Source organism: Megalops cyprinoides, chromosome 1, assembly GCF_013368585.1.
Source record: "Megalops cyprinoides isolate fMegCyp1 chromosome 1, fMegCyp1.pri, whole genome shotgun sequence".
Lineage (NCBI taxonomy): Eukaryota > Metazoa > Chordata > Actinopteri > Elopiformes > Megalopidae > Megalops > Megalops cyprinoides.
In genome coordinates, this window is record NC_050583.1 from 7855747 (window position 1) to 7875044 (window position 19298).

Here is a 19298-nt window from a genome sequence, read left to right on the forward strand (position 1 = left end):
AGCGATAGCTTTCTGCAGATTCTATGGCATGGGAGAAGTAGTCAGCAAAATTAATTGCATATTTCCATTATTACCCAATAAGGTATTATTGCAGAAAATGACTGAGTCAGCTTGCGAGCTAACCATGGAGGAATGAACGGAGGATTCTGCGGACTCACCCCCTCTTCACTGACAAACATCTGGATTATTAAATCTGGAGAGCCACACCATGAACACCATAACTCATACAGCAAATAACCACGGTAATGCTACTGGGGACATTAACAGTAAAAGCATTATTAGTTCCATACCAGTAGTTTACTATAACATGTCCAATCGGATCTACCGTCAGTCAGCAAGCACACCAGCTCTGCTTTAGAGTGCAGACCGTTACAAAGCTCTTCCTGTCAGTGAAAGCTGAAAGTCAGGAGGAAGTTGGGAATAATAACAAAAGGGAAAATATGGATTGAGAGGAGTGTGGCAGGGAAGTGGTACGTTTCCTCTCCTTTCCCTGTACAATGAACACAACGTTTTTGGTTGAAACCATCTGAATACGGCCATCGCCCCTGCTTTATATACCTAATTTGATTAAAACAATATAATATAAAATATAAAAAATATAATATAAAAAAAAAGACTTTATCAGTGGCATTATACTGGAAATGCTCCAGCGCTGTAGGGTCACCAGGAGAATGGAAATTAGGAAGGGGACAGAATATTAGCTTTATTCTCCTGATAGCTGCAGCAACTATTAAAACATATCAAAAGAACAATGCTAATAGTCCAGAGGTAACTACTGCTTTGAGCACACAGACTTAAATATGAGCATGAGAACATTCAGGAATCAGTAATCAGTCATCCTTTCACGGCAAAAAAACAACAGAGAATCTAAAAACAAATATCCAGTGTTGTTTTAGTGACTAATGTGAATGACTTCAGTGAGGTGACACTGTTCAACTCTCACACACACACACACACACACACACACAGATGAGTGGACAGACCGTCAGACAGACACAAAAACTCCCCCATTCACACATAGTTAGCTGAAATATGCAGGCAGAAGTGACTAATTTGGAGAATGTGCCAAGTGCTAATATTTTCCCCGTGCATTCCTACAAGGACAAAATCACTTCTCTGCAATGCCAAAACCCTGGAAGTCTGCGCCAATGAGGACTCGGCAGTGGGAATGATGTCACAGAGGCCAGGGGTGGAGTGTGGTGGGGTGTGGGCCTGACCTGATAGCTTTCAGACGGCCACGGCGTATTAGTGCCTAATGCCTCCAAGCTGTCCATTGCAACAACTCATCCCCTTCCCACAATCCTCCACCCCTTGAGTCAGGCCCTCAGAGGACTGCAGGGGCGGGAGGAGCCAGGGGGGGAGAGGAGGAGAGAGACACCGCCCCGCGTTTTTAACAGGGCACTTACCCCAGCAGGAGGGCCTGCTCATTGGCCTATAAAATCAGGACAGTAAAAAGTGATTCCGCTATTGGGCTACATTCAGAGCACAGGGCAGGAAGGAGTGGGCCAGGGATAGCGGGGCTACAGCAGAGCACAATGAACAGGGTCTCCACACTAAAGACCGCCACCTGATTGGACGCCTGTGCTCCAGAGGCCACACCCATGCCCATATCAACATTGCAGCCCCTGCCAGACCTGCTCTGGGTCCCTCTCAGCATAAAACAAACAGGTTGGATGGTTTCTTCTTATTGTTATTATGAGAGCAGACAGTTCTACCCAGGGTTACTCATGCACCGTACATTCCACACTGTCCAAGTGTACAGCCGGAGATCTACTGAAGCAATTCTGCTTCTGTAGCGTGCACAGTAGTGTCTCACCTAGGAATAAAACCAGTAAACTTCTAGTTGTAAGACCAGTTCCGTAAAGACAATGCCACACCCACACCTTCATCTGCACTGAATCCTCTTTGCCAGCATTAAACAAGCCACACTGAAGCCTCTCTCCCCGGCTCAGTTAATGAAACCCTGAAGCTTCTATCCATCAATGGACATACTCAAAAAATTCATACTGAAAGCTCTCTGTATGGAGGCAACATCGAAACCTCTCTGTATCAAGGTGATCTCTGCAAAAACCCCCACATCAACCGATGCCTGCAACACCCTCCCTGTGACAGAAATCACTCAGCAGCCAGCTTGCAACCAAACCATGTGAACGTGCAACACGGTAAAAGCCGATGCAGAATTTCCAAAAGCATCGACAAGAGTTCAGAGTGTCAATCACAGAAGAGCAGTCAGGGCCCGACACCCTTACATATTTTAGGTGGTACACCTGTCCCCTTTTGGGACTTTCCTAAACTCTCATTTGGAAAAACTGGGGGGGGCGGTGTAGGTTGCTCAGGTGGTTGGTGTAACTATAGAACAGAGATTTACGTCACAGTCTGCCATGGACATGCACACTCGTCACAGTTATTTTGCGATAAGTTGGAAGTTTTGTTTTGACAGATGTGGGCGCAAGTGTTACGTGGGTGGACGTCCCCACCTTCACAGTGCGCTCTGTGCTCGGGGTCAGGTCTGTGAGCGAACGCTGACAACGCCTCGCAATTCACATAATTGGACAATTTAAGGGGGTCATTATTGGTTTTTGAAGTCCCCAATCTCATAATTTGATAAATGTGTAATTCGCCGCATTTCGGGACAATTTGGATGACAGAAGGGTAATTACAATGACGTCTGTTAGCGCTACCGCGTGCTACAAAGCTGACGCAGCTGGAGCGGAGATGAAGGCTAACTCCATCGCTACAAGCAGACGCTGACACTCTGCCTCCTGGTATGGTTGTCTGTGTGAGTCCAGGCACTCGACATACAGGAAGCCTGCAAATGAAGACCTGCTCAGACTGCACCTTGGTTCCCCGAAACCAGGAGTTATTCTGTACATAGCTCCTGCAACCTCATCTCCCTGTATCCCCAATGATATCTGATATGATGTCTGATGTAGTGTTAAAGCTCATTGTGTCAGTGATGTGTTACCTGCCAATCTGCACCTATGCTCTAGTACTAGTATAGTACTCTTATGACAAGTGCTGTATGTATTCTGCCAGGATTGTTCATAAGTCGTTCTGGATAGTAGCATCTGCTGTATTAATAATAAGAATAAGAAGAAGAGGATCCTCAAAATCTTGTTTTAAAAAATATAGACCAGTACAAAGATTGACACACGCTGAGAAGAACAGGCCAGACTGCTGACATGACACTTAGTGTGAAGACCAACATTAGCGGTGACAGCCTGTCAGTAAAGGGAATGCTTCTGTCCTGCAGGGATCAGAGCGCTGTCTCTGGTCATTTCCTGCCTGGTACACTCCCCCCAATCAGCACTGCTTATACAAGTGACATCTCTGCCCTGGGCCCAGACACACAGCCTGGGACGCAATTATGCAATTAGGAGCGATTAGTGCCAAGCCTGGCAGGCCAGACTTGCGATGGGGTCTGGGTGGGCCGCTGCTAAAAATAGCCCCATCAGGAGAGAATGATGTGGGTGAAGAGATGAAGAAAGTCTGCACCAGTCTCCATACACATACAGAAACACACACACACACACACAAACACATACAGAAGTACATACACACATACACATATGCGTACACACACGGTCTCACATCCCACCGACTGTCTGTCTGGGTCTATGAGTGGAAAACCACTTAAAGGTATAAATAGTTTCGATCACTGTGTCCACTGTGCACCATTCTTTGGAAAACTTTTCAGAGTTGTGAGTTTTCAATTAAAGGAAAGTTTGATACACTTTCTGTTTATCAGAGGAAAAAAAATCCCCATTTTCTACTTTTAAATCATATTTTTGTTCACAAGGGTATGAATAAATATGCAGGGTTAAGCATTTTTCAGTAGCCTGCTGTAGTGGAGCTTGTAACCCAAAAGTTGCCAGTCTGATTCCCAGATGGGGCATTGCTATTGTTCTCTGGATCAAGGCACTCGCCTTGGATTGCTTCACTTCAGATTTCCAGCTGTATAAATGGGCAACATGCGGGTGAAATGTGTGCTGGGCAAGCCTGCAGGTAGGTTACGTAATTCAATGAGGGTGAATGCCGAGCTAATAAATAAATACCATTCATCAGCATGCCGAGATCTCACCTCCCAAACCGTCAGGAAGGCTACAAGAGACCAGGTGCAGGTGGTTGTATTTGTTTATATGGCTCCCCCCGCCCCCCCCCCCCCCCAACACACACACACACACACACACACACACACACACATATACTGCACTCACCAGCTTTACGCAAATGATGTACGGGGGTGAGGCGTCTCTGAAGTGCTGCACAGGAATCTTGGGCTTAGGCCTCTCCTGAGGAGAGATGGGGAGAGGAAATGAGATAAAAGAAGATAGAGAGAGAGAGAGAGAGAGAGAGAGGGAGGGAGAGGGAGAGAGAGAGAGAGAGAGAGAGAGAGAGAGAGAGAGAGAGAGAGAGAGAGAGAGAGAGAGAGAGAGAGAGAGAGGGAGGGAGGGAGGGAGGGAGGGAAAAAGACATAGAGAGTGAGTGAGAAAGCGTGTGAGAGAGAGGGAATGAGAGAAGGAGCGAGAAGGAGGGAGAGACGGAGCATGGGAGAGGGAGATGTAGAGAGAGAGGCAGAGAGCATGTTGTAAAAGAGCAGTTAGGGTCATCACTCTGGTCAGGACAGAGGGTGTGATGTGGACTTGTGTGGTGGTAACAGGCTCCGCACCAGCCGGTGATGTAATGCTACCGTGGCCGGGGTGGACGCAGTGGACATGTGAAGTCGAGGAACTCTGGCCCGATGCGAACAAACTCCACTCCACCTCCCGATTCCCAGGGGGCCTGTCATGACGCAGCACCCTCTGACTCCACTTAACACTGCTCTCTATGTCGCAACGCCTCCTCGCTTTGCCAGCACCCCCCCCCCCCAATCTGCTCTTTAATCCTACCCCGCAAGCGTGTGATCCTACAGCGACCCGCGCGAGAGGCTGACCCTGTCCCAGCAAACATTTGGACGCGTTTTTAATAACAGATGAGATTTCATCAGGGCCAAGCCTTGCTCTTTATGCTCTCTTGGAGGGATGGAGGGAATTTTTTTATGGAAAATAGACTGCAGGGGGCCGTGGCCCGAGCTGGATCAACATGTCAGACTGCCTGCCAACCTCAGTGCTTGTGCCAGGAACAGGGCAGCACCGCCAGGGCCCGCAGGAGGCCTCTGTGTGACTAATCTTCTGCACCGACCTAACCCAAATCAAAATCTATCAATCACCACTGAGACCTATCCCATATCAAAATCTATCAATCACCACTGAGACCTATCCCATATCAAAATCTATCATTCACCACTGAGACCTATCCCATATCAAAATCTATCAATCACCACTGAGACCTATCCCATATCAAAATCTATCATTCACCACTGAGACCCATCCCATATCAAAATCTATCAATCACCACTGAGACCTATCCCAAATCAATCACCATTGACTCATCCCAAATGATATTAATCAATCTAGTTTTATGCTTGTTATGTGTATGAATTAGTGTTGTGCATGCTGTTTAATCTACTTCATTTTGGCTAGGTGTCCCTTGCAAAAGAGATTGTTTGTCTCAATGAGACTACAAGTCTCAAGTACAAGTAACAAAAACAAAAACACATGAAAATAAATAAACAAATAAAATCACCAACCCATTCTAAAAGTGAAAAATCAATCAATTACCACTGACCCATTCCAAATAAAAATCAATCATAGACCCAGATCCCAAACTAAAATAAAAATTTTGGAGAAGTAATTACAAAAACAGAAACCCCAAAGCCAATTTGGGGGAAAATTTGGAAAATTGTGCAGAGAAATTGTGGGAAGAGGTAGAGTAGACCACAAACACCAAAACAGAACCAAATGAAACCTTGCAAAATAATAAATCCATCAGAGGCAGATGACTTTGGGGATATGGTGATCGGTGTAGTATGGCAGGCTACAGGTAAGGGAGAGGTGGGGTGGGGGGTCCCAGGGGAGAGGGATGTCGTTGGGGGGGGGGGGGGGTATTTGTATCCCACTAAGGACCAAGTGCGAAAACCTACCTTTGACTCTTCGTAAGTGTAAAAGCCCTTTCTGATCTTGTTCTCGTCCACATCGCAGAACGCCTCCACCTGCAAACACAGCGGTGAGTAAAAGGGTGACCCGAGGGGTGCATGATGGGAGTCCGTCCCTTCAAAGGCAGCGATAAGAAAGGATGGTGGAGCCGGCTCGGCACGTCGGTGTTTTATCACCGGGACGGCTGGGATCTCCATTCAGCCAGAGTTACATTTCTCAGAGTTTTTTTTTAACTTTCAGTGAGCCAAGTATTTAATGTGGCGGGAAAATCGGGATCTGCAGCTCTTATGGTTTTAACAGCTGCCCGCCACGGCAGCGCATCCTACTCACCCTCTCCCTCTGGTTTCCTGGGAGATTCGGGGGGTAAATATAAACATGCACACACGTCTGTATACACATGCTTCCTCTATTACGAAAGCACACACACACACGCGCGCATGTCCATGTATACACACTTTCTCTCTTATGAACACACATAAACCACACACATATCCAAATATACACATTTTGTGAAGAACACACATACACAAACACAGACACACACATATCCATATGCACTTTCTCTATGAAGAATGGAGACACACACATACACACACACTTCCTCTGTCACACAAACACCCACACATAAGTGTGCACAAACAAATGCACACACACACACACACACACACACACACACACACTCTTTATACACATTTATTTGGCAAACTCTCTTAGCCAGGACGACTTACAGAGAGCGTACTGAATACCGTGAGGCAGTTAGCTGCACAGATCATTAGCGCTTTTCTTAAAATACAGTGCCTTCATGGGAAGCATTACCACAATGGGAGTCAGGAGTTCCAGCCACCAGTTACTGTACTGCCACAAACCTGTACCACCACAACAGGTTTACCACTGAGCTCTTGCCACTACAAATGTCTGAAATGCCTCCAGGGTTTTATCTCCTCTATTTAAATTGCGATCCAGTATACTAGCAGTAGCTTTTATTACAGTTAAATATTTAACGTGGGGCTTGAGTCAGCGGGTTGAGTCAGCAGTGATCCTTGCTGTTCTGGCAGTAGTGGGGAGCTCACCCCACCGCTTGGGGATGAAGGGAAGAGAGGGGACGTGAACGAAATGAGCGACCCTTTGAGGAAGGCACTACTAGGCCACCAGAGGCAGGTAATTAATTAGTGATTTGACTCGTGCCTGTCAGGCTAGTGCCTAACAGACAGTCGCATTACAAGGAGGATGTATGTGTGTGGATACGCATGCGCACACACACACACACACACACACACACACACACACACACACACACACACATTGACTGATGCTATGTGATACAGCAAGTCTCATTTGATGCCACAGATTGTACAGGGGTCACAGTCCTGCATGCCCTAGCATCCAACTGCACCCCAGAAGCACCCCAGCTGGCCAGAGTAGAGGTATGGAGGACAACCAGAACAAGCCCCCAGGTGAAGCAGACCCTTTAAACTGATGCTGCATCTTTGTAACACGATCACATTGAAATCCTAACCGTTTGAGGTTAACCTCAAGCTCTCTGTTTTTCGGGCTTAGATTTCTGTTTGCCAGCGCAAAGGGAGCAGACAGGAGCTCTTGTTAATGGCCTCACAGGTCATAATTACCAGGGGTGTGTTTACCTTCTTCTGATTGGCCGGACTCAGGCTGCGGTACAGTTTCCGCCCCTGTTTCCCAGCATTCCATATGGTGAAGGCGTCCAATTGGCCGAGGACCCTCTCCTGAAGAAACGCAACTCGAAGATTCCATATGGTCTCCCTGGAAAGATCACAACAGTACGACGATGTGGGAACCGACAGATTCAGCATGATCGAGTGCAGATTTGAGTCCTTATGTAATCTTTTCATAAAGGAGAGTGCTTCCCTTCGTTCACCCCTTTATTTAAGTTATTTCCATAAGGACCTACAGACGTAACTTCTTTTTAGCAATTCTCTTACTGGAGGAAGTACTGCACAAACACGCATTGTCACAGACAGACTTATGCGTTCACATACACAACTACACACACACACAGAATCCAGCTGTTTGCACTGCTCTGAAAAAGAATGCCTAGGAGAGCAACAGCTGCTTTTGACATTAATGACACCCAGCCAGTTCTCCGTTTCTCTGTTTCTCTCTTACTCTCTCTCTCCCTCTTTCTTTACAGCAGCACTGACTGACAGTTCATCTCCTCCTCACACCTTGTGTGTGTGTGTGTGTGTCTGTGTGTGTGTGTGTGTCACCATCTTGGCCATGCTAACGCTCTTGGGTCACGCCTCCCCGTGCAGGAAGAGAGAGATAAGAGTGTGCGGGTGGCAGCCCGCTGATGGTACGCTTCTCCAACTCTCGATTCCACACAATCTCCCTGCCATGAATCAATTCCTTTACCGTTTTTTTTTTTTTCCTGCTACGTTTTGAAAGAATTCTTTGTCACAGTCATCACATCCGAGCCTTTCTCTTGCGTCAAATTCGCCAATCTCAATCTAAATCTCTGTCCCTCTGACTTTCTCTCTATCTCTCCCTCTCTCCTCCTCTGCTGTTGACTGTTTTTACAGTTTTTTTTTTTTGGCCTGCTCTAGTGGCCTGTATTCTAGGGGCTGTTGTATCGTAGTGCACGAGTTAACTTGCGGTAGGGCTTGAGTAGTGTTATGCTCACACTCACTGGTCTGAAACTAATCGAATGGCTACATTTATGTTCTCTTGTGATGGAAGTCACTCTGGAAAAGAGCATCTGCTAAATGCACGTAATGTAATGTAATGTAATGTAATGTAATGTAATGCTCCAGCACAGCAGCTGAACAACATACTGCGACCATAACTCCAGTGCTCTTTAAAGTCATATTGAAATTGCGTAAAAGGTGTTTGAAACTGCAGCCTGCATGCTTGGTGTGAAGTACGCTTCCAAACCCACCCACTGGTAAGCATCTGCACAAGCGTGCACGCATGACAGGATGTGGTCTTGTCACATGCAGGAAGTGGTCACAGTACCCTTCAAGCCACACTTGCTGCTAAAGCCTCCTCTTTGGTTTGTGGCTTGTGACAGAGGGTATAATGTCATTCTGGCAGAACATCATTCCCATCAGTTTATTATTATTATTATTATTATTATTATTTTATTAGTAGTAGTAGTGGTAGTAGTAGTAGTATCATTATTTTGTTATTATTTTTAATTGTTTTGTTGTTGTTGTCTCATATGTTTTAGTTACTCTACAGCATATCCACACTGCTGGGCTTTTACAGGCGGCGAAAGGGGCACACCTGAGCGGGGGACCATCCTGTTGAGAGTGCAGGTCTTTGGCCCATAAAGCACAAAGAGCCGGTTATATTTCGACAGCTTTCTTTTTCCCTTCTGTCTGTAATGGATGTTAGACTTGTGCTGCACGCGTGACTTAGTGTACTTAACAAACAAATCTCTAACCAAGGCCATAAAAAGTCCTGTCTCCTGCAGTAATGTAAACGTGCGCGCACGCGCACGCACACACACACGCACACAGGCACGCACACACACACGCACACACACACACACACTCACACACACGCAGGCACACGCACACACACACACACGCACACACACGCACACACACACACAGTCACGCACACTCACACACACGCACACACACACTCACACACACGCAGGCATGTATGCACGCAGACACCCATGCTTGCACAGAAGGGTGGGCTGTGGCACATTTTACAAAACCACACACACACATATATATATATATGCGCGTGCACACACACATGGGTGGTCCTCACCACTTGTGTAAAACCCGTGCTCACACATATGCACATACACACACACACTGACATGGAAAATATTACACAAAGGCATAGTTGACATTTGTTTTTCATGGTCAATGTGATAGTAAAAATGGATAGGGAATGTGTGTTTGGTAGGTGTGTTTGTGAGTGTGTGTGTGTGTGTGTGCGCGTGCGGGCATGCATGTGTGCGTGCTTGTGTGTGCACGTGTGTGTGTGCGTGTGCGTGCATACACATGTTTGTGTTTGTGGAAACATGTGGTTCAGATCACCCTCCCATGTGTGTGTCTATCTCTACATGACACACATGCACATCCACAGCAACATTCACAAACTCATAGAGGCAGCAAGTGAGAAAGACAGAGGCAGAAAGAAGCAGAGAAAGACTATCATAGATCGACACAGCAAAAATGCTCTGTTAAATATAACAGAGTATAACGAGACAACAGCAACAATTTAACACATACGGTAGGGCAAAGGGTGACAGAGGAAGGAAGGAAGTATGACAGAGGCAGGAGGAGAGGAGAAAGGGAGCAGGGGTAGATGGGAGGGGAAGGGAGAGGAAGGAAGGTGTGTTTGCTTTGGTGTGTTTCCAGAGCACCGCTGGGTGTCCGTCAGATCCGGCCTCTGCGGTAGCACTGTGACCCACTGACCCGCCCACACAGAGAGCCCACGAGCCGGCCGGTTCCTCCCTGCGCTGCCAGGGCTGTACCCCAGCCACCGCCGGGACTCCACACACACACCCCCCCACACCCTCCCTACCCTCCAATCCACTCCTCTAAACTCTAACCCCCCTACACATACACATTACATTATTGTCATTTAGCAGATACTCTGTAGGCCCTGTAGGTAAAGGTAATAGGTTCATTGTGCTTTGTTGGTTATGCACTGTTTATGTTAAATTGTGCAAGGTGACATGGAAACATAATTAAACCTTGTCATGTAAATTAAACAAGTTGAATCTGAACGTGTGGCATGGAATAGAACGGAAGTGAATCGAATCAAACTGAATTGAACTGAAAGAGGGACAGTCAGGTCGGGGCTACGAAGCTGGAGTTCAGGCCAGAAAAAGGAATGCCATGCAGTCATGCAGTGAACCTGAAACGCCTCTAATCATAAGTCCAATGAGTCAATCCTTACCGGATCAGTCAAAACACGAGTGTGTGTGTGTGTGTGTGTGTGTGTGTGTGTGTGAGAGACAACAAAAACACCAGTATCCCTCTCTAATCAGGAATTCAGCTGCATTGGGATCAGCTAAAATAGTCTGGCGACAGGCTGAGTAATCAACGGCAGCCATTCAGTGGAACTGAAGATGAAGTCAGAGTACCCGTGAGAGGTGTGTGTGTGTGTGTATGCGAGAGAAAGAAAGAGAGAGTGTGTGTGTGTGTGTGTGTGTGTGTGTGTGTGTATGTGTGTGTGTGGGCGGGGGGATTCTCTAGCGGAAATTGGGAAATGGGAGAGCTTTAATCTGCCCACAGAACCAGAGAAGCTGACTAAACACATCACCATTGGAATTTGGGTCGAGCAGCACCAGGCACATCTGGGTGACAGCTGTCATTTACACGATGTACCCCGCACAAGCCCGTGTGTGTGTGTGTGTGTGTGTGAGAGATACAACAAGATACCCCCAGTGTGTTAATGGGGGTTTCCGTGTGTGAATATGTATGTGTGACTACTGTATGTGCGTGTGTGTGTGTGTGTGAGAATGTACATATGAGAGAGACAGAGCGATAATAAGGAATGCATGTTTGAATGTGTGTTTGAGAGAGAGTGAACTTCCCTCCCATTCCTGTACTCTTCTTCATCCAAATCATCATCATCATCATCATCATTATCATCACTGTCCATCACCAGCTGGTTATTTTTTTTTTTTTAAAGCAGTTGATGAGGGGCTTGACGTATACACACACAGAAATAAATGTAAAAAGAAAGGCAGAGGCAGAGGTCAGAAGAAATGGGAAGACAGAGAACAGTAATACCTCTGTCTTTCACAACTTCCACTCCATCAGCCATGAACCAACCAATCTCAACAACTCAAATGACCCGAAACTGTCATGAAAACTTCAGAGACGCGAAAAATGATCCTTGTTACCATACTTCGTGACAGAAATGCCCTATCTCAGACTGAACAGGAAGGTGACTAAATCCTTTCTCCGGGAATCAGACATTTTCAGATCCCTCATCGTTTGTGACTCACATTACTGACAAAGAAACAGTGACATTATCACTCTGGTTCACAGTTATTACCAAACAACTGATAAAAATGTCTAAAAACTCACCTGGAAAAAAAACAAAAAAAAACTTCTCATGCTGAGCGTGGGAACATGACCCAGAAGATTTTACCAAGACGCAACTGGGTTACACAAAGAGGTACTGGGAGCAACCTAAACTGCACATGCTTTCCAGGCTGAAGACAGAACTGAGACAGAATTTTGTCTTATGCCAACCTCCACAATGCAATACTGAACACCTGTGTTACCAACCCCGGGCTGTGAATATCCCTGTCTATGAGTTCTGCCTCTGAGGGCGACATTAGCCCTATCTGTCAGTTTAGTCCCTGAGTTTGGGATTAACCCTGTCTGTGAGATCTGAGCCTGTGATTATCTTTGTGAGTCAACCCAGGCTGACTGGTGACTATCTCCATCCTTCAGCCCAACCTCTGAAGCTGTCATTTGCCATCCAATGTATGCGAGCCCATATTCTGGGGCTGTGATTATCCCTGTCTGTGAGCCCATTTTTGGGTGCTGTGATCATCTCTGTCTGTGAGCCCATATTCTGGGGCTGTGATTATCTCTGTCTGTGAGCCCATATTCTGGGGCTGTGATTATCTCTGTCTGTGAGGCCATATTCTGGGGCTGTGATTATGTCTGTATGTGAGCCCATATTCTGGGGCTGTGATTATGTCCGTATGTGAGCCCATATTCTGGGGCTGTGATTATGTCTGTATGTGAGCCCATATTCTGGGGCTGTGATTATGTCTGTATGTGAGCCCATATTCTGGGGCTGTGATTATCCCTGACTGTGAGCCCATAGTCTGGGGCTGTGATTATCTCTGTCTGTGAGCCCATATTCTAGGGCTGCGATTGTCTGTGAGCCCAGGCTTTGGAGGAATGTGGAGAACAGGGTCTGTACATACATTGGGGTGTCCTCAGTGTAGATGGGATCTTGAACCAATACATGGATCGAGGAGGAAAGAGAGGACAGTGTATTGCAAAGATGCAGTTTAGTGAGGTGGTTTAGCAATGTAACACTGAGACACTACATCGGTGCACTATGCTTCATACACTTTCACGCACTGCAAAAATATATCTGCATTTCTGACAGGTTATAGTCACACCTAGTAGCCTGAGGATGCAGCACCCAGATATTCTGCAGGTGTCTGGTGTATGAGTGTAGTGCACAGGTGTAAGATGCAAAGTGTTTTGGTGGTAGGCTTGTAACTGATTGGTCGCTGGCAAAATTCCCCCGTTGGAGCACTGTTGTTGTACCCTTGGGAAAAGTACCTCCCACAACTGCCTCAGTATGTGTCCAATTGTATAAATGGATAAAACAAAGTTGCTCTGGATAAGAGTGTCTGCTAAATGACAATAATGCAATGTAACGTAAGCTGAATTTTCTATGCAGGGATCACTAGGGACACCAGTGATGGAGCTGAGACCACTTTTTAAGAGACAATGGCCAAAACCAAGACTGTGACATGACCATGCCCAAGACTTAGACCGTTTGGATTTAAAATCAAAAATTCAGGTTGTGTCTGAACAAGGCTGTGACCACGAATCACTTTACAGCTTGCTGTCATCGTTAGCGGTAACTATATTTTGGTCAGGCCGACCGAGATTAAACAAGCCCGAAAAACAGCCTGTGATTTCCCAAAAACAGACCAACAGCAAGGTGTTTGTTGCATCAGCAGTTTTAATTTCTCCTCTTCATCTCTTCATCTGCCGTCACCTGCATTCTCTCGCTAGAACGCCACTGGAAAGGTGACTCAAGCCAGCTAGTGTCACTCCGTTTCCTCCCTGCGCTCATCGACAAAAATAAAAAAAAACCCCACGCTTCCTGCCCCAGCCATTTCAACACCTCCTCGTCCCCTTTTCGTCAGAACTGAAACTGCAGGGAAGGGCTTTGAGGAAATTCTTAATAAAATAAACTCCTGAAGCGCGATGCACTGAGAGACCTATTCAGCAGCTGTTTTGAGAGCGAAAGAAAGAGAGAGACAAAGAAAGAGAGAGACAAAGAGAGAGAGAGAGAGAGAGAGAGAGAGAGAGAAAGACAGAGAAAAAGAGAGAGAAAGTAAGAGAGAGAGAGAAAATGAGAGAGACAGAAAGAGAGAGAAAGAGAGAGAGAAAGAGAGGGAGAGAGAGAAAGAAAGAGAGAGAGAGAGAAAGAGAGAGAGAGAAAGAGAGGGAGAGAGCTTCAGCATTGCCTCCCTTCCTGGCATGCACAGGAGGAGGAGGGCCGTCTCGCTGACAGGCGGTGAGTGAAGAGAAACACAAAGTTTGCTTTTGGCAGCGTCCGACGGGCCTCGCCAAACGGCTTTACGCTCAATCCTACCGTGCCACGGGGAAAAAAAAAAAAAACAACCGCGGGGCATGCAGGGGCCTGTGCCCTGACTGCGCGAGTGCGAGGCAAACGAGGTTCAAACCCTGCGACGCACTGCGGAGTCTGGCTCAGGTACGGTCTCATCGAACCCGGGGCAGGCGGGAGATCAGCTGGGCACAGATCCAGGCGAACTAGCCAGAGAACCAGCTGACCAACAAGAAACTCAGCAAGGGAAAACGGCTCCCAAGAATCATGGGACAGAGACAGAGCAGAGAGGTCAGAGGTCAGAGTCAGTCTCAGGCTGGGCACTGCTCCAGGTGAACTAGCTAACTATTCAACTAACCAACTAACCAACAAGAAAGACAGTGGGGAAAATGGCTCCCAGAGACAGAGAGGAGCGATCAGGGGACAGAGTCAGTGTCAGGCAGCGTTCGTCTCCAAGCCAGGGGCAGGTGGGAGATGAGCTGGCATAACTCCAGGCTAACTAACAACTATTCAATTAGCCAACTAACCAACAAGAACCTCAGCGGAGAAAATGGCTCCCCGGGACAGAGATTCACGGGACAGAGACAGAGAGGAGCGGTCAGGGGTCAGAGTGCAATCGAACGGTCAGCTGTGCGGTCCCCGGGCAGTGAGTGTGTGGGAGAGGACAGCACACACGTCCAAATTTAGCAATGAAAAAGTAAGAAAGTGCGAGTGCAGTTTGAACTTCCTGGGAGATATGCCTATGGTACACTGTTATACTGAGGTGCACTGGGGTCACAGTGGAGAACACTGAAGGTATACAGGGAGCATGTTGGGCGTATACTGGGTTATATTATGGGTAATATGAAGGCACACCGAGTTATACTGACAGTGTGGGTATATAGGTTTATATTGACAGTATACTGGGGTATAGTGGAGCTACAATGGAGCGTGCTGGAAGTATACTTGGCGTATATTGGAAATATACTGAGAATATACTGGGTGTATATCGGGGTATACTGAAAGCAAAATGGGGTCTACAGAGAGTTCACAGCAGCATACTGAGAGTATTCTCTGGGCTGGCTGCATGTGCGATCCTGAAATGTTAGCAACGCAGCTGCCAAATGTTAGATAGAAATAAAATAAGTTTTCACTGTTGGATTCAGTAAGTGTAACGCCATTCCTTGGAGAGCCTGTATAATTTGGTCTGCTAGCTTAAGAGAAGCACTGGCTCGCTTTCACCAGGCCTTGTCAGGTTTCACAACGTAAAACACTGAGGGTCGGATATCTAATTAATGGATAATGTATCTCTGGTGTGTGCTTGCTTTGGCCAACCAAAACACACTCCCCGGCCTTCATTTTAGCACTGTTTTTTTTGTTTTTTTGTTTTTTTTTTTTTGGAGCGCATGACGCTAACGTTCAAGCCTCGCACAGAAACATGTGTTGAATATAATGGTTCACTGCAAAGAGACCGACACGGTCCGGTTCAGACTGTAAATTAAGACCGTAAATCCCAGTGTCACTGGAGTGTGAGTCTGAGGCAGATTGGGAAGGGGGAGACGGCACCTCGGTCCACAGCGGTGGACCCGGTCACACATATCACACCTGGCAACCGGAAAAAATGCCGGTCCCCTACGCAAAACCTCTCCGTAGCCCGGGGGTGGCTGAGCTCAGCACCGTGGTCCGGGGGGGGGAGTTCTGCGGCCTCTGCTCTTGGCAGGTCTTGGTGGCTCACCTGCAGTCAGGGGTTGGACGGGAACTGGATATGCTGGTTACCCCAGGCGCTAATCTACAAGTCGGGAGAGGTGTCTCTCCGGCTTGCCAGAACCAGATTTTGCCACTCCTGGCATGGCCCCATTGTTCTCAGCCAGCAGTGCGCCTCCCAGCTACGCGCTGAAAGACGCAGCCGAGACGCACGAGGGACACGGGTGCAACCGGGACATGGCCTCCCCTGCCTTTCGAGAGTGACTGACCATGCCCACGTGAAGGGGAAAAGGGGAGGCGTGCGGTGTCAGTTGGAAGGCGTGGGGTCCCAGTGGCTCCGTCCGACGGGTCGCGTAATTAACCCTGAGTTTCCTCTCGCTTCACTAGCCCCGGTTTTCTCCACTTGGACGTGAGCTCTGGGTGGACGTGCTGCTGCTCCCGTGCTCACTATCGAAGCTGTGCCCTCTCCCTCTCCCTCTCCCTCTCTTTCTCTCTCTTTCCCTCTCTCTCTCTCTCTCTCTCACTCTCTCTCTCTCCCTCTCCCCCTTTCTCTCCCCCTTTCACTCTCTCTCTCCCCCTCCCTCTCTCTCTCCCCCTCCCTCCCTCTCTCTCTCTCTCTCTCACTCTCTCTCTCCCTCTCTCTCTCCCCCTTTCTCTCTCCCTCTGTCTCTCCCTCTCCGCCTTTCTCCCTCTCTCTCCCCCTCACTCTCTCTCTCTCTCCCTCTCCCTCCCTCCCTCTCCCTCTCTCCCTCCCTCTCTCTCTCTCTCTCTCTCTCTCTCTCACTCTCTCCCTCTGCCTCTCCTTCTCCATCGCCCTATGCCTTCTCTCCCTGACCTTCCACTCTCTGCTCGAAGGAGGAGGAGGGGGACTTTAGGCCTGATAATGGATTAATGAGTCACCGATTTAATGGTGCTCTCTGACAGGCATTAGGGGCTAGAGGAGAGAGGGCATCAGGCCTGATAATGGACTAATGAGTCACTGACTGAACAGTCTTTAACAACACAGTGAGCTGATATCACCAGGGTCAAGCACAGCCTTCGGTGCACAGTGGGGCAGATTAAATTTTAAAAAAAACAAATGGCATCCATGCCGGGAGGCTTTTTGTTTGTCCTTTGAGTGTTTATGTCTTTGTGAGAGATTCACATTCATAACTACGTTCAGATCTCCTGTCTCGGTCTCAGGTCTCATCCACTGAATGAGTGAGAGAGTGTGTGTAAGCAGAGAGCCCTCAATGAAGTGTATGTGTGTTCACTCTGAATGCCCTCACTGACATGCATGTGCACGTGTGCGTGCGTCTGTGCCTATGCGAGCATTTGTGTGTGTGTGTGTGTGTGTGTGTGTGTGTGTGCGCGTGCATGTGTGTGTGTGTGTGTGTCCATTCGCACAGGGACAGTACCGCAGTCATGCTTACTCCAGTACAGAGTGGCTGGCAGCCTGCTCGTGGTATCGGTACACAAGGAGACACTCGTCCACGCGATGCACTCCCCCGCCCAGACGAAGACTCTGGTAGAAGAAGAGCAGGTCCTCTGGGACGCCCTGGAACAACACAGGCACAGTGGGTTCAGTCAAAGATGTGACTCTGCACCAGGAACAGCCATCTGTAAAACTGCTCCTCCAAAAGTCAAATACAAAACCACACCTGTAAATAGCCACCTGTAACAGCCAAATACAACACAGCAACTGCAACACCACATGTGTAACAGTCAGATGTGGCACTATACCTGCAACAAGCTTCCTGTAATTGTCTAATACAACACTGTACCTCCAACGCCTCACCTTTAACAGTCAAATACGGTACTACAGCTGGAAAAAGCCATCTCTTTATTTGACAGTTCAAATACTACACTGCACTTGTACCAGTCAAATATGAGACTGCACCTGTAACACCACAGAGTAATAAGCCTCCCCTGCCTGTGAAATAAAAGACTGTATGTAGGACATCTGTGATAAGGTTCCTATAGAAGTCACACTGACTGAATCTTGTTTCTCCGCTCTTTTAACAGTCACTTATTACAGCATTCCACATGGAACACATAAAGGGTTTGGTTTAAATGCTTAGAAGACCACGTTTCTGATCTCTGTACAAATGTCCATCTGTAATGCTAACTCAAAATGTGTTACCTGAAACAATCTAAAAACTTTAAACAAAATAATGTATGATTAACCGGTTCCAATTGCAATTTACTTTATCTTCATCTCATCTCATCTTCATCTCTTGTGATTGGTCACGTGAGCTGTTTGGTAAAACTGACTTGCATGAAACACTCTAAATGAACATATACAGTTCATAAACAAATTTCAAAATTCCTGCCTCATAAATAGTTAGCTAAGTGCGTATGAGTCGTGCCGAGTCTGGTTAATGGTCCAGCAGTCATGAGAGTGAGACACAAAATATTAACCTTCTGATGTGCACGTGGTTATGAAACACTGTCCACATTTTATATACAGTTTATAAAAATACATATTTGATGCATGTAATGACGGGGTCAGTCAGGTCAGTCTGGCAGCCATTTTGGACCGGGTGAGTGACAATTAAATCTACCCGTTATGTGCCAGTTTTGCTTTAAAAACACGCGAACCGAGTTTGGCTGATTGCTCAGACACACGCAGCCCGAGCTGGGATGGGATTGTGCTGCTGGACACCGCTGCTGCCTCACTGGGACTCATGGCAGTTTGCTGGTGCTCTGCCTGCCAGGATCTCTAATCGAAGGACACTTAATCCGCTCGCAAACTGCCGCATTTGCTTTTGCCTTCGGCACAGCCAAGAGCTCTTCTCCCGTTTGGGATACTCTCTCGCCGTGAGCTCGGGCCATGCGGCTGTCTGCTGTTTAATCGTCGCTTCTCGACGCGATCACTCGTTTGGCAGGTGGGCCCTGGAGTCTGACGCTTTCTGTGCCAGATATGGAGATGAGCCACTGAACGTCAGGCAGGGGGAGGAAAACATGAAAGGGTTAATCACGCATCCCCCGGCTTTCTTGCTTACTCATTCTGCCCCGAGACTGGTTAAAGCCGAAAACCTCAGATTGGCGAAACCTGCATTAACAAACATTGTCAAGTACAGACATCACTGTGAGGGCGCTGGTAAACACCCCTTTGTAATTAGAGGGGGAAGTGTGTCTGAGTTACGTCTTGCACAAGACAAAACAACACGACACTGAAACGGAACCCCCTTCTCCTCTTGAGAAATGAAATGGAGTAATGACAACATCCCTCCCCGTCTCCGGCTGCAGTACAGCCCCTATAGACACTGGCCTAGATGTGGACCAGGCTCTTCTTAAACCCAGGGCTTTTCTTAGAGC

The 19298-nt window shown here is 47.4% G+C and overlaps 1 protein-coding gene across 1 annotated transcript in view; it reads right to left on the reverse strand.

Annotated features, from left to right (window-relative positions):
- b3gntl1 (UDP-GlcNAc:betaGal beta-1,3-N-acetylglucosaminyltransferase-like 1) overlaps positions 1-19298 on the reverse strand; it is a 77245-nt gene that overhangs the window by 837 nt on the left and 57110 nt on the right. The window contains exons 9-12 of the mRNA XM_036516363.1: positions 17411-17535; positions 7676-7811; positions 6023-6091; positions 4218-4292 (exon numbers count right to left, since the gene is read on the reverse strand). Of these exons, the coding sequence (XP_036372256.1) occupies positions 4218-4292; positions 6023-6091; positions 7676-7811; positions 17411-17535 (405 nt within the window). The remainder of the gene's footprint in view (positions 1-4217; positions 4293-6022; positions 6092-7675; positions 7812-17410; positions 17536-19298) is intronic.